Source organism: Stomoxys calcitrans, chromosome 4, assembly GCF_963082655.1.
Source record: "Stomoxys calcitrans chromosome 4, idStoCalc2.1, whole genome shotgun sequence".
NCBI lineage: Eukaryota > Metazoa > Arthropoda > Insecta > Diptera > Muscidae > Stomoxys > Stomoxys calcitrans.
The window spans coordinates 157,974,136-157,990,480 of NC_081555.1; the positions used below are offsets into that span (position 1 = coordinate 157,974,136).

The window sequence follows — 16,345 nt, forward strand, 5'->3', positions numbered from 1 at the left end:
AGGGGCTTAACACAAATCACTGTCCCTAATTTCGGCGACATCGGACAATAAATGCGCCTTTTATGGGCCCAAAACCTTAAATCGAGTGATCGGTCTATATGGCAGCTATATTAAAATTTGGACTGATCTAAGCCAAATTGCAGAAATATGTCAAAGAGCCTAACACAACTCACTCTCCCAAATTGTGGCAAAATCGGGCAATAAATGCGCCTTTTATTGTCCCAAATCCCTAAATCGAGAGATCGGTCTATATATCAGCTATATCCAAATCTGGATCAATCTGGGCCAAGTTGCAGAAAAATGTCGAAGGACCTAACACAACTCACTTTCCCAAATTTCGGCGAAAAATTTCGGACAATAAATGCACCTTTTATGGGCTCAAAATCTTTAATCGAGAGATCGGTCTATATGACAGCTATGTCCAAATCTGGACCGATCTGGGCCAAATTGAAGAAGGATGTCGAAGGGCCTAACGTAACTAATGGTCTCAAATTTCGGAGAGATCGGGCAATAATTGCGCCATTTATGGGCCCGAAACCTTAAATCCAAACACAACTCACTGTCCCAAATTTTGGCAAGAGCCTAAGACCCTAAATCGGCGGATCGGTCTATATGGGGGCTATATAGTCCGATATAGCCCATCTTCGAACTTATCCTGCTTATGGACAAAAGAAGAATCTGTGCAAAATTTCAACTCAAGATCTCTATTTTTTAAGACACGAGCGCGATTTCAACAGACAGACGGTCGGACGGACTTGGCTAGATCATCTTAAATGTTTATGCTGATCAAGAATATATATACTTTATAGGGTCGGAAATGGATATTTCGATGTGTTGCAAACAGAATGACAAAATGAATATACCCCCATCCTTCGGTAGCGGGTATACAAATTTTAGATCATCATGTTAACACTCCTTTAAGAAAGAAATTTTTGGCTATATTAATTACACTAGTAGCGACAGACCAAAGCCTCTGATGGCAATCGAACCCACATCCGAAGCACATTTGAAGAATGAAGGTTAAAGTCAGTGGAGACAGACTCTAAAATGATTCCTCGGACACAAAATTGTGAAAGTGGCAATGGACGGAAGAACAATGGAGAATATATTCCCCACACTCTTCCACCGACACGGTAATAGAGAAGATAGAGATTATGAAGAGACCACTAACAACATAAACCATATCACTATAGTGGATTAGGAACGCGGCTCGCAGCTTCCAGAGCAAAAAAGCCCCGATGCCATCAACCAAATAACAATTTTTAAGTGCAACTTGCACAGTGGCCCTGTTATACAATCCTTGACCATATTTTTTTTGTATCTTGCACAGTGGCCCAGTGCCGAAATCCTTGACCATACTTAACCATATTTTTAATGGTTTTTTTAAATTTCCTAATGGTTCTTTTCATTTACTAAATCAATGACTTGTGTTTTTAAATAGCCCAACTAAGATTGCTAGACACTCATAATTTTTTTTTAATGTGACAGGTTAATTATTTTTCTATTTTTTCCCTCCATCACCCCTTTCAAAAACACCAACCATGGCATACATTTTTTTCTTGACATTTTTTATTTCGGAATATAAATTATAGCCGCCCAAGAATAAAATCGCACAAAGTGAACTATTTTTAAAATTCATCATAATTTTCCAGCGGGTGTAGGAAAAAAAACCTAAGTCACCTGCAACACGCCCAACTTCAAAAGAACTTGTCTATGGCCTAAGTTATCTGTAGCATTTATTTGTTTGGGTTGGAAAATAAAAACATTAGCATTTCAAATGAAAAATTTATGACTTTTTTGGCAAAATTATTATGACGATGCTGCTGAGGGCGACCAAGGCGATGATGATGATGATAATGCTAAAGATGATGATGTCTTTTTTTTTTTGAATGATGGCAAATGTCCAAAATGAAGTTCTGTCATTGGACTGAGGAAAATTGAGATGTCAGTGAAGGGAAAAAAATGGCAAAAAAAAAGCTGAGACAAGGATACACTGACAAAAAATTCATTAAAATCAAATAAGGGAAAAAATGTTGTTTTAAAAGGCCTCAAACAACCACATTGGCAAAGCATAGTGGGTTCTGACCCACTGAAAGAAGTCAAAACAAGTAAAAGCGTGGTAAGTTTGGCCGGGCCGAGTCTTATATACCCTCTACCATGGATCGCATTTGTCGAGTTCTTTCCCGGTATCTCCTTTTAGGCAAACAATGGATACAAGAAAAGAATTGCTGTAGAATGTTAGAGACCATAGAAGAAGTCATTGTGTAAAATTTCAGCCAAATCGATTGGGAATTTGCGCCCTTTAGGGGCTCAAGAAGTAAAATAGGCAGATTGGTTTCTAGGGCAGGTGTATTAGGCTATAACTTATTCAGACTATATTTGACACATATTTTAAAGGTCATGGAAGAAGCCGTTGTACACAATTTCAGCCAAATCAGAAAACTATAGCGCCCTCTGGAGGCTAAAAAAGGCAAGATCCCAAATCGGTTTAAATGTCAGCTATATCAGGTTATGGACCGATATGAACCATATTTGCCACAGTCATTGGAAGTCATAACGAAACACGTCATGCAAAATTTCAGCCAAATCGGATAAGAATTGCGCCCTCTAGTGGCTCAAGAAGTCAAGACCCCAGATCAGTTTATGTGGCAGATCTATGAGGTTATCGGCCGATTTCAACCATACTTAATGCAGTTGTTGGAAGTCGTAACAAAACACGTCATGCAAAATTTCAGCCAAATCGGATAAAAATTGCGCCCTCTAGTGGCTCAAGAAGTCAAGATTCAATATCGGTTTATATGTCAGCTATATCAGGCTATGAACCGATTTGAACCTAACATAGCAAAGATGTTGGAAGTCCTAGCGAAACACGTCATGAAAAATGTCAGCCAAATCGAAAAATAATTGCGCCCTCTAGAGGCTCAAGAAGTTAAGACCCAAGATCGGTTTATATGGCAGCTATATCAGGTTATGGATCGATTTGAACCATACTTGGCGCAGTTGTTGGAAATTATAACAAAACACGTCGTGCAAAATTTCATTCCAATCGGATAAAAATTGCGCCCTCTAGAGGCTCAAAAAGTCAAGACCCAACATCGGTTTATATGGCAGCTATATCAAAACATGGACCGATATGGCCCATTTAAAATCCCAACCGACCTACACAAATAAGAAGTGTTTGTGCAAAATTTCAAGCGGCTAGCTTTACTCCTTCGAAAGTTAGCGTGCTTTCGACAGACAGACGGAAGGACTGACGGACATGGCTAGATCGACATAAAATGTCACGACGATCAAGAATATGAATAATGAGATGATGGGGTCTCAGGCGAATATTTCGAATAGTTACAAACAGAATGACGAAATTAGTACCCCCATCCTATGGTGGGGGTATAAAAACTTGTTCTGCATACTACATTAAAGAAAAGTATAAAGGAAGCCTTAGTGGAGTAGGCATGGTTGAATGGTTTTATTTTAAAATTAAAATATTTCCACACTGTTGGTTACAAAAATTTAGCCATTATAAGGTTTTATCTAACATTTTGCTATAAATATTCAATTATAAAAAAATAGTTTTTTTAACTCCCTCCCACTCTGACTTACAACTGAAAATCATTAAAAAAAAAATAAAGTCAATACAAATTGTTAATTACCCAAAACTCAAAAAAAAACAAAGTAATAACATCGTGCAACATATGTTTCTTTCCTACCACTGGTGTTAGTTGCTTCAACTTGTGGCAACCTGAGATTTGATTGTTCCGAATTGATAAATGCAACATTACTCTTAGTAATGCCCATTTTGGAGCAGGTCACTTGTTCAACATGCTTCTTTTAGTGGCCATAAGGCGCCTTATGGTGTTGCACTTAACTCCAACTCCAAACATAACACCTTCGCCACTCAACAAAGTCCATAATGGAGATGCGTTGTTTTTTAATTTTTTTTTCCAAAACGTGCTTTATCTATTTCCAAATTGACCTTTTCTTGACTTGAATCGTGGAAGTAAAGCAGTATTTGTGTTTTTTTTTTTGCCTCCCAAATGGTTTTTTTGTGATTTTGTGTTCCATTGCCCATATTTGGGAAGCATACTTTGGGGGTAATATAAACAAATTTTCTTGGCAATTAATGGTGTTGTGGCATTGTTATGACCAAAAATTATGGCCAGGCCAATGCGAATTTTGCGGTTTCAATGTTTAATTAACACTTAATTAATGTCCTAGTTTGTGCTGTGGGGGCGCAAGATAGATGTGTGTGCGATTAAAAGTCGTAATGTTTGTATTTTGTTTCATCTGAGACCGAACAGTGGGAGAAAATTAAAAAAAAAAAACAAAAAAAAATTAAATAAAATAAAATAAAGTGAAAAAAAATAAAATACAATAAAATAAAATAAAATAAAATAAAATAAAATAAAATAAAATAAAATAAAATAAAATAAAATAAAATAAAATAAAATAAAATAAAATAAAATAAAATAAAATAAAATAAAATAAAATAAAATAAAATAAAATAAAATAAAATAAAATAAAATAAAATAAAATAAAATAAAATAAAATAAAATAAAATAAAATAAAATAAAATAAAATAAAATAAAATAAAATAAAATAAAATAAAATAAAATAAAATAAAATAAAATAAAATAAAATAAAATAAAATAAAATAAAATAAAATAAAATAAAATAAAATAAAATAAAATAATATAAAATAAAATAAAATAAAATAAAATAAAAAAAATAAAATAAAATAAAATAAAAAAATAAAATAAAATAAAATAAAATAAAATAAAATAAAATAAAATAAAATAAAATAAAATAAAATAAAATAAAATAAAATAAAATAAAATAAAATAAAATAAAATAAAATAAAATAAAATAAAATAAAATAAAATAAAATAAAATAAAATAAAATAAAATAAAATGGAAATAAATAAAATAAAATAAAATAAAGTAAAATAAAATAAAATAAAATGGAATTAAATAAAATAAAATGAAATGAAATAAAGAAAATATAATACAAAATAAATTATATACCCTCTACCATGGATCGTATTTGCCGAGTTCTTTCCCGGTATCTCTCTTTAGGCGAACAAATGATAATAGAAAAGAATTGCTTAGATATTAGAGCCAATTCATTTCAGCCAATTCAAATAAAAATTGTTCCCTTTAGGGGCTCGAGAAGTAAAATAGGGAGATCGGTTCATATGGAAGCTGTATCAGGCTATAGACCGATTCAGACCATAATCGACACGCATGTTGAAGATCATAAAAGAACCCGTTTTACAAAATTTTAGCCAATTCGGATACTAATTGCGACCTTTAGAGGCTCAAGAAGTCAAGATCACAGATCGATTTATATGGGAGCTATATCAGGTTGTATACCGATTTGCGCCACACTTAGGACAGTTATTGGAAGTCATAACCAAACACCTCATGCAAAATTTCAGCCAAACCGGATGAGAATTGCGCCCTCTTTTGGATCATGAAGTCAAGATCCAAGATCGGCTTATATGACAGCTATGCCAGATTATGAACCGAATTGTGATTTTATGAATTTGATTATGAATTTGAATCATACTTAGCACAGCTGTTGGAAGTGATACCAAAACTCTATGTGCAAAATTTCAGTCAAATCGAACGAGAATTGCGCCCTCTAGAGGCTCAAAAAGTCAAGACCCAAGATTGTTTTATATGGCAGCTATATCAAAACATGGACCGATTTAGCCCATTTACAATCCCAACAAACCTACACTAATAAAAAGTATAAAAAGCGCCTAGCTTTACTCCTTCGAATGTTAAAGTGCTTTCGACAGACAGACAGACAGACAAGCAAAATAATTACAAAAATCATTGATTCAATTAATTTTTTTAATTGAAAATATTTTTGTTTTCAATTAGATTTTTAATTAAAAAAATTTCGAGATTTTTTATATGTTCACGCACCTAGCTTTACTACTTCGAAAGTTAGCGACAGACAGAAAGACTGACCGACGGACATGGACGAATACTGTCTTGGCATGTCAAGACGGCCTATAATATATATGCTTCGTCGGGTCTCAATATTTTGATGTATTACAAACAGAATGGCGAAATTAGTATACCCACATCCTAAGGTGTAGGGAACAAAAATAAAAATTTATAAGTAAATATATCGTTTAATAGCTCCTATCAAGGGCCGCAGTAGTTAAGTCAAACAAAACACTACTTGTCTTCTAACCAAGCTGATTGATAATGGCGCCCTCTAGAGGCTCAAGAAGTCAAACCGGAGATAAGGTTATGGACCGATTTGATTTGTAAGGGAGCTATATTAGGTTATCATAGCAGAAATCATAGCGCGAAGCTCTAGCTAAATCGTATAAGAATTGCACCCTTTAGAAGCTCATGAAGTTTAATCGGGAGAACGGCTTATTTATCAGGTAGAAGCTATATCAGGTTTTGGATCGATTCAGGTAATACTTGTCACTTATATTGGAGCTCATAGGATTAGTCAAAATTTTCGCCAAATTGGATAAAAATTGCGCCCTCTATTGGCACAATAATTTATACTGATAAATCGGTTTTTATGGCAGCTCTATCAGATTATGAACCGATTAAGACTATACTTGGCACGTATGTATGTATGTATAAGAGAAATGAATGTGCCAAATTATAACCAAATCGGATAACAACAGCGCCCTCTAAGGGCTTAGATCGGTTTATATAAGGACTATATGAACCGATATGACCCATGTATGTAGTATCTATGCTAAATTTCACGTCATTCGTTCGACGACAATCGTGATTTTGACCGATGGACGGACGGACTCAGAATGTCAAGACGTTCAAGAATATATATATTTCGAGGTGTAGCAAACGTTATGGCTTGAACAGTAACCTCCCTCTTAAAGAGGGTAAACAATTTAAGCTAAAGCGAATATACCCGCAATTATAATTTTATTTCCATGTGTTGAATGCTATAATTTTATAGCTAGAAAGCTCAATATATTGAAATATCCCTAAAAGTATGCTTCAAATAATTTAATAAAGTCAACCAACCATACAAGAGTAGAGTATGCATATTTCAATGTAATAAACAATATTTTGAAATATTTTAAAAATCCACTTTTACTTGTTTATCTGCCACCGCACAGTTGACGAAAACCGTTCCTATAGCACGAGAAACATACAATATTAATATCTGCTGCGGGTACCATTTTATATGCCCATAACCATTAGAATATAATTTAAATTATTGGTCTGTAGTGACTGACTATAGGTTGAAAATTATTGTAGAAGCTTTACACAAATTTGAAACGATTTTGAAGAAATTAAGCAGAGGCTTTCAGATATAAAACAAAACATTCTATACCAAATTTTACCCAAATCGGTTGAAATTTGTAGTAATTAACTCCTTATAAATGTAAACAGGATGATATGGGAACTTTCGCCAATTCTGTACCGATTTTTATCAAAATTCATGGCGTACGTTCTTAAATTAAACAAGTAAAAAGGAGTTAAGTTCGACCGGGCCGAAATTTGAATACCCACCACCTCGGGTATATACGTAAGCCAACTTTCGTCAAAATCCGGAACAAGATGCATAATTTAAGCCCCCATAGCAGCTATATCGAAATATAATCCGATTTGGACCAAATACTAATAAGAACAAGTCATTGTTCAATTGTGTATAACAAAATATTGATCTTTTAGTAGCTATCTCTAAAAACAAACCGACCTAAGCCATATACGACACGGACGCCGAAAAGCCTAACATAAGTCACTACAAAATTTCAATTAAATCGGATTATAAATGCGCCTTTTATGGGGCCAAGACTTTAAATCGAGAGATCGGTCTATGTGGCAGCTATATCCAAATCTGGACCGATTTGGGCCAAGCTGCAGAAAAATGTCGAAGAGCCTTACACAACTCACTGTCTCAAATTTCGGCGAAATCGGACAATAAATGGGCCTTTTATGGGCTCAAAACCTTAAATCGGGAGATCGGTCTATATGGCAGCTATATCCAAATCTGAACCGATCTGAGCCAAATTGATGAAAGATATCGAAGGTCCTAACACAACTCACTGTCCCGAATTGCGGCGACATCGGACAATAAATGCACCTTTTATGGGCCCAAAACCTTAAATCGAGAGATCGGTCTATATGGCAGCTATATCCAAATCTGAACCGATCTGAGCCAAATTGAAGAAGGATGTCGAAGGTCCTAACACAACTCACTGTCCCAAATTTCGGCGACATCGGACAATAAATGCACCTTTTATGGGCCTAAAACCTTAAATCGAGAAATCGGTCTATATGGCAGCTATATCCAAAACTGGACCAATCTAAGCCAAATTGACGGAGGATATCTCAGGGTCTAACGCAACTCACTGTCCCAAATTTTTGGGATCTGGGACAAATTGAAGAAGGATGTCGAAGGGTTTAACACAACTCACTGTCCTAAATTTCGGCGAAATCAGACAATAAATGTGCCTTTTGTGGGCCCAAAAGCCTTATATCAAGAGATCGGTCTATATGGCAGCTATATGCAAATCTGGACCGATCTGGGCCAAATTTATGAAGGATTTTGAAGGAATTTTTACTGTTCTATATTTCAGCAAAATCGGATTATATATTTGGCTTTTATGCGCCTAAATAAGCGGATCGGTCTATATGGCAGCTATATCTAAGTCGTTACCGATCTGGGCCAAATTGAGCAAGGATGTCGAAGGGTCTAACACAACTTACTGTCCCAAATTTCAGCGAAATCGAATAATAAACATGGCTTTTATCGGCCTAAGACCCTAAATCGGCGAATCGGTCTATATCAAGATTTAGTCCGATATAGCCCATCTTCGAACTTAACCTGCTTATGGGCAAAAAAAATAATCTGTGCAAAGTTTCAGCTCAATAGCTCTATTTTTAAAGACTGTAGCGTGATTTCAACAGACAGATGGACAGACGGACGGACATGGCTAGATCGTCTTAGATTTTTACGCTGATCAATAATATATACACTTTATAGGGTCGAAAACGGATATTTCGATGTGTTGCAAACGGAATGACAAAATGAATATACCCCCATCCTCCGGAGGTGGGTATAAAAAGAGATGTATGGAAAACTTCGTAATGATTTGGTAACAAATGCTATATCCAGCTGGATATAAAACAAGTAAAAGCGTGCTAAGTTCGGCCGGACCGACTCTTATAAACCCTCCACCATGGATGGCATTTGTCGAGTTCTTTTCCCGGCATCTCTTCTTAGGCAAAGACAAGAAGTAAAATAGAGAGATCGATTTATATGGGAGCTGTATCAGGCTACTGACCGATTCATTCCATAATAAACACGTAGGTTGATGGTCATGAGAGGATCCGTAGTACAAATTTCAAGCAAATCTTATAATAATTGCGACTTCAATTCAAGAATTCAAGATCCCAGATCGGTTTATAAGTCAGCTATATCAGGTTATGAACCGATTTGAACCTTATTTGGCACAGTTTTTGAAAGTCATCATAAAATGCGTAATGCAAAATTACAGCCAAATCGGAATGGAATTGCGCCCTCTAGAAGCTCAAGAAGTCAAGACCTCCCTCTAGAAGCTCAAGAAGTCAAGACCCAAGATCGGTTTATATGACAGCTATATCAGGTTATTAACCGATTTGAACCTAACTTAGCACACATGTTGTTGGAAGTCATAGCGAAACACGTCGTGCAAAATTTCATTCCAATCGGATAAGAATTGCGACAAGAAGTCAAGACCCAAGATCGGTTTATATGGCAGCTATATCAGGTTAGCATCCGATTTGAACCATACTTGGCGCAGTTGTTGAAAGTCATAGCGAAACACGTCGCGAAAATTTCATTCCAATCGGATAAGAATTGCGACCTCTACAGGCTTAACAAATCAAGACCCAAGATCGGTTTATATGGCGGCTATATCAGGTTATCATCCGATTTGAACCATTCTTGGCGCAGTTGTTTGAAGTCATAGGGAAACACGTCGTGCAAAGATTCATTCCAATCAGATAAGATATTTGGCACAGTTGTTGTTGGAAGCGTAACACGGCGTGCAAAATTTCATTCCAATCAGATAAGAACTGCGCCCTCTAGAGGCTCAAGAAATCTAGACCCCAGGTCGGTTTATATGGCAGCTATATTAGGTTATCCACCGATTTGAATCATACTTGGCACAGTTGTTGGATATCATAACAAACTACTTCGTGCAAATTTCATTCCAATCGGATAAGAATAGCGCCCTCTAGCGGCTCAAGCAGTTAAGACCCAAGATCGGTTTATATGGAAGCTCTATTAAAACATGGACCGATGTGGCCCATTTACAATCCCAACCGACCTACACTAATATGAAGTATTTGTGCGAAATTTCAAGCGGCTAGCTTTACTCCTTCGAAAGTTAGCATGCTTTCGACAGGCAGACGGACGGACGGACATGGCTAGATCGACATAAAATGTCACGACAATCAAGAATATGAATAATGAGATGATGGGGTCTCAGACAAATATTTCGAGTAGTTACAAACAGAATGACGAAATTGGTATACCCCCATTCTATGATGGAGGGTATAAAAATACAGACAGACAAACGGCACAGAAAGCAGACGCGGACAGACGGATATGGCTAAGTCGAATCAGGGAGAAATTCTGAGTCGCACCGTACACTGCATCATAGCCAAGGCAATGGCGAAGATTACAGTTCATGTTTAAATCATAATTGTCATAAAAATGTCAACTTTGCTAACAAAATTCAGTCTAGGACCTAAAATCCTAAACTGGATCCCTTTGAATGTACCCTTATGTAGTTTGGGACAGTCTATTATATATAGACTGATCTGCCTCACAGCCGATCTTGATGTTTTCTTGCCTATTTTATTTTACTTGTGGCGTCCAGTATTTGAAAATTTTAATGAAGGCATCCACTAATGTCATCACCATTTATTTAAGTCATTTTTTAATAGGAACCAAATATTACATCAAACTATCTTTTATCTTATCGGATTCAATATCAAGTTCGAGTTCATATTAAATAAAAATCTACAACAAATACTTTAGATTTTTAATTATTTGCAACAGTAGCAAGTACGCAATAAGTGGAAAAAGTGAAAAGATCACAAGACGTTATTCTCAATCAACTCTGGGATATTTAAAAGGAAAGTTCAGCCATGAAAATTTTAGTAAGTTTTTCAATAATACTTGAACTAGTGCTCACTTCGGAAATCAAAAAAACTCTATCGCCGATTTTTAAAATTATGAGGACTTATAAGCAAGGACTTGTGGGGTTATTATCCTTGGTATTTTTCCTAATGACAGTAAATGCACTGCCTACTAGCGGGCAGTCACGCATCATCAGTGGCACTGAGGTCGATTGGGAGAGTACTCGCTATCAGGTGTCTGTACGTAATCAGTATATCGATAGCATTTTCTTTGGAGCTGGCCATTTGTGTGGTGGTACTTTGGTAGCACGTAATCTGGTTTTAACAGCCGCTCACTGCATTTGGGAGTAAGTGAACAATAACCTTCTATAGCTTTCTTATACCCACCACAACAAGTACGAACCTTATCAGTCTACTACCTGAAGAAAAAACCCGATCTCCCAATTTGAATTCCTCTAGAGAAAGCAATTCCTATTCATTTTAAATCACATTTTATCATTTAAGAAAACATGATCTCAATTTTTTTCGACTTCAATTTCTTTCCCAGTGAACAAAGGGAACTCTTCCGTGCACCCAATGAATTTGTCGTAGTTATGGGCAATGTCGATCGTCTTAAGAAAACAGGAAGTCTTAAAATAGGAGTTCGTAGCATCATAATAGGTCCCCGTTTCAATACATCTACATATCGTGATGACATAGCCATTATGGTTCTCAATGAATCGATTCCTCTGAACTACCAACGAGCTTCGATAATGCCATTAAATGATAAGCCCAATCTGAGAGAGGGCACCAGTTGCACTGTAAGCGGCTGGGGTATAACGGAAAAGGTAAAAAGCTACCCAGCAAACCTTTTCAAATTTGTTACACTCTTTTTTTATTTATTACTATTTCCAGGGTCATTTTTCCCGAAAATTGCGACATCTTGAGGCTCCCATTATCAATCGCAATATCTGCGCTAATAACTATGGCCATACCACAATTCTGCCTGGTATGATGTGTGCCGGTTATTTGGAGGGTATTCGTGATGCTTGTATCGGTGATTCGGGTGGACCTTTGGTGTGTGACAATAAATTGGTTGGTATAGTGTCCTTTGGCATTGGCTGCGCTCTACCCGATTATCCTGGTGTTTATACCAATGTTGCCGACTATATTGATTGGTACCGTAATAATACTGCTTCAATTCAAGATCGTGGCATTATGGCAAATTATACAACTACACCAAATAATACCATTGTCTTGCCACATAGGGCTAATTCATCACCCATTGGCTGTAGTAAGAGCTCGATTTTGGTAATGGTCCCCTTGTTGAGTATTTTATATAAATTTCTGGCATTATTGTGAATAAAGATTTCTATGAATTAAACATATGAACACAGGAAATGATAAAATGATGATATGATGATATTTCAGTACAAGAGCATTTTAGTACAATGGTACTATTTTAGCTCAAGGATACTATTTAGGTTAGGTAAGAGTGGCAGTTATTTACAGACTCACTTAGACAATTTTAAGTCCATTGTGATCCACAGTATCGACAGTCCAAGGCTTCTGGCAGGAATCGAACCCACGACCCCTGCACTGGTAATCCAAGCACGATACCAACTCGGCTACAGAGGCGCCTTGGGACAAGAACAAGGCATTCTGACGGGAATCGAACCCACGACTCCTGCACTGGTAATCCAAGCACGATACCAACTCGGCTACCGCGGCGCCCTGGGACAAGAACAAGGCAACTATTATAGTACAATGGTTCTATTTTAGCACAAGGGTACTATTTTAGTGCAAGGGTAATATTTTAGTACAGGGGTAATATTTCAGTACAAGGGTAATATTTCAGTACAAGAGTACTATTTTGGTACAAGGGTATTATTTTAGTACTAGGGTATTATTTTAGTACAAGGGTACTATTTTTGTACAAGTACAAGGGTAGTATTTTAGTACAAGGGTAATATTTTAGTGCAAGAGTACCATTTTAGTACAAGAGTACTATTTTAGTGCAAAGGTACTATTTTACCACAATGACACTACTTTAGTACAAGGGAACTGTTTTATTGCAAGATACTATTTTAGTACAAGGACACTACTTAAGTACGAGGGAACTATTTTAGTACAAGTGTACTATTTTAGTGCAAGGCTTCTATTTTAGTACAAGGGTACTATTTGAGTACAAAGGTATTATTTTACTACAAGGGTATTATTTAAGTTCAAGGATACTATTTTAGTACAAGGGTACTACTTTAGTACAAGGGTACTATTTTAGTACAATGGTACTATTTTAGTACAATGGTACTATTTTAGTACAAAGGTATTTTTTTTTTGTACAAGGGTACTATAATAGTGCTAGGGTACAATTTTAGTTCAAGGCTTCTATTTTAGTACAAGGGTAATATTTCAGTACAAGGGTACTATTTTAGTACAGGGCTATTATTTTAGTACAAGGATACTATTTAGTACAACCGTAATATTTTGGTACAAGGATACTATTTAGTACAACCGTACTTTTATAGTACAAGGGGATTCTTTAAGTACAAGCGTACTATTTTAGTACAGAGTTAATATTTTAGCACATGAGTACTATTTTAGTAAAAGGAAACTAGTTAAGTACAGGTACTATTTTAGTACAATAATATTATTTTAGTACTAGGGTAATATTTTAGAACAAGGGTACTGTTTTAGTACAAAGGTAATATTTCAATACAAGAGTACTATTTTAGTACAAGGGTACTATTTTAGTACAAGGGCATTATTTTAGTACAGGGGTACTATTTTAATACAAGGGGTACTACTTTAGTACAAGGGTACTAATTTAGTACAAGGGTACTATTTAAGTGTCCATTTATGACTTCGCTGGCATTTTTTATACCCACCACCATAGGAATGGGGTATACTTTGTAACACTTTGAAATATTGAGCTATTGTATAAACCGATCTCAAATCGGGAGATCGATTTATATGGGAGCTATGTCAGGTTATAGACCGATTTGGACCGTACTTGGCATAGTTGTAAGAAGACATAAGAGTGCTAAATTTTAGCCACATCGGATGATCGGTTTATATAGGAGCTATATTCAAATCTGGACCGATCTGAGCCAAATTGAAGAAGGATGTCGAAGGTCCTAACACAACTCAATGTCCGAAATTTCCGCGACATCGGACAATAAATCCTCCTTTAATGGGCCCAATACCTTAAATAGAGAGATCGGTCTACATGGCAGCTATATCCAAATCTGGGCCGATCTGTGCTACATTGCAGAAGTATGTCGAGCTGTCCCAAATATCGATGACATCGGACAATAAATACGCCTTTTATTAGCCCAAAGTGTTAAATCGAGAGATCGGTCCCTATGGCAGCTACAATATATCCAAATCTGGACCGATCTGAGCCAAATTGAAGAAGGATGTCGAAGGGCCTAACACAACTCACTGTCACAAATTTCAGCAAAATCGGATGATAAATGTGGCTTTTATGGGCCTAAGATCCTAAATGGGCGGATCGGTTATATGGGGGCTATATCAAGATATAGTCCGTTATAGCCCATCTTCGAACTTAACCTGCTATGGACAAAAGAATAAACTGTGCAAAGTTTCAGCTCAATATCTCTATTTTTAAAGACTGTAGCGTGATTTCAACTGACAGATGGACAGACGGACAGACATGGATAGATCGTCTTAGATTTTTACGCTGATCAAGAATATATATATATTGGGTTGCCCAAAAAATAATTGCGGATTTTTTAAAAGAAAGTAAATGCATTTTTAATAAAACTTAGAATGAACTTTAATCAAATATACTTTTTTACACTTTTTTTCTAAAGCAAGCTAAAAGTAACAGCTGATAACTGACAGAAGAAAGAATGCAATTACAGAGTCACAAGCTGTGAAAAAATTTGTCAACGCCGACTATATGAAAAATCCGCAATTACTTTTTAGGCAACCCATACTTTATGGGGTCGGAAATGGATATATCGATGTGTTGCAAACGGAATGACAAAATGAATAAACCTCCATCCTTCGGTGGCGGGTATAAAAATAAGAAGGATGACTCGTAGTGTTATGCCTGAGAAAGCTTGAAATAAATCTAACGAACCCATTACCGGCACAAAATGCGACAAGCTTTGATATCAGTGCAACGTGTCAGACCCTATCAAATGCCTTGGAAATAGTTTTTATCTAAGGCCCTTGTCACGATGGGAAGTTTTTGATGTCGTTATGACCTTCAGGCACTTGATACGTGAAGCCATATTTTTATATTAGATTCGTTATACCTCCCATACATGAGACATAATTTTGTCATGATTACACCTTTCGTTGCTTTAGCCCTAAAAACCCCAAATTTGACATATACACTTTAGGGTTGTTGGTGACTAGGCAACCTCCCGCATATCCCGTTTTTTTATCAAAAAAGCATTATTCGCTGCGAAAATTTCAAGAAAATCGGTAACATCATTGTTGAGTCCGTATGGACATTCAAACAAAACGAAATTGACTTTTTTTAGTTAATAAAGACATGAGCCTATCACATATTACAAAATACTGTATCGTCCCATTACTTCTTTAAACTGTCCACCAACTATTTCATTTATTGAGTTCGTAGTATAGCCAGTCAATTACTTTGACTGAACAGAATCGTTCATTACTGTTACTTTTATATTTAAATACACATAAGTGACACCCACCCACTTCCCCCTTTACATATTCCATACGACTTGTACTGTAATTCTAAGATTGTTTGTCTTGTTGTGCATGCTCGCAATACATATACAAAACAATTAAAAAAGATAAAATGCTTGCTTACAAGCATAGTAGGCCACACACATCAGACCCCTACAACACCCTCTCCATTATAGTGTCCATTATACTTTTTTTTCACACACATCTACAAGTTGCTTCTCTTACTCTCACTTAACTCATGCTCCCACAATATCACATTGCATTCACACATATAACGAACGCTAAAGAAAAAAAACAAACAACAATTGGCTGTGTTTCTGCTGCTTCTTCTTCTTTTATTAAAAATTAGTTGCTCATTTTCGTGGCTTTTCTTTTCGAAATATTTATGTTCATATATATTCCGCACATCTCTGCAAAAATATTCGATTGATGTCAATTTCCCTAAAATTCATTCAGTCGTTTGGCCGTACCCTTGGCCCTTTAGTAATTCATGCATGACATAAAACTCCCTCAAGTTCAAATAAAAACTCCATACACA

At 36.0% G+C, this 16,345-nt stretch overlaps 1 protein-coding gene across 1 annotated transcript; it reads left to right on the forward strand.

The window, feature by feature from the left end:
- The first annotated feature begins 11,137 nt into the window (after nucleotides 1–11,137).
- Nucleotides 11,138–12,507, forward strand: LOC106081545 (trypsin eta). Its single transcript, XM_059367486.1, has 3 exons — nucleotides 11,138–11,483; nucleotides 11,684–11,963; nucleotides 12,031–12,507. The coding sequence occupies exons 1-3, from the start codon at nucleotides 11,146–11,148 to the stop codon at nucleotides 12,475–12,477; spliced, it is 1,065 nt and encodes a 354-aa protein (XP_059223469.1). The 5' UTR covers nucleotides 11,138–11,145; the 3' UTR covers nucleotides 12,478–12,507.
- Nucleotides 12,508–16,345: the final 3,838 nt, after the last annotated feature.

Excerpts from the sequence above, each read along its gene's own strand:
- LOC106081545 (XM_059367486.1), top strand. The coding sequence starts at position 11,146 with ATGAAAATTTTAGTAAGTTTTTCAATAATACTTGAACTAGTGCTCACT. Across the intron at positions 11,484-11,683 it reads GCCGCTCACTGCATTTGGGA|TGAACAAAGGGAACTCTTCC; the intron begins GTAAGTGAACAA and ends TTTCTTTCCCAG. Across the intron at positions 11,964-12,030 it reads GCTGGGGTATAACGGAAAAG|GGTCATTTTTCCCGAAAATT; the intron begins GTAAAAAGCTAC and ends TACTATTTCCAG.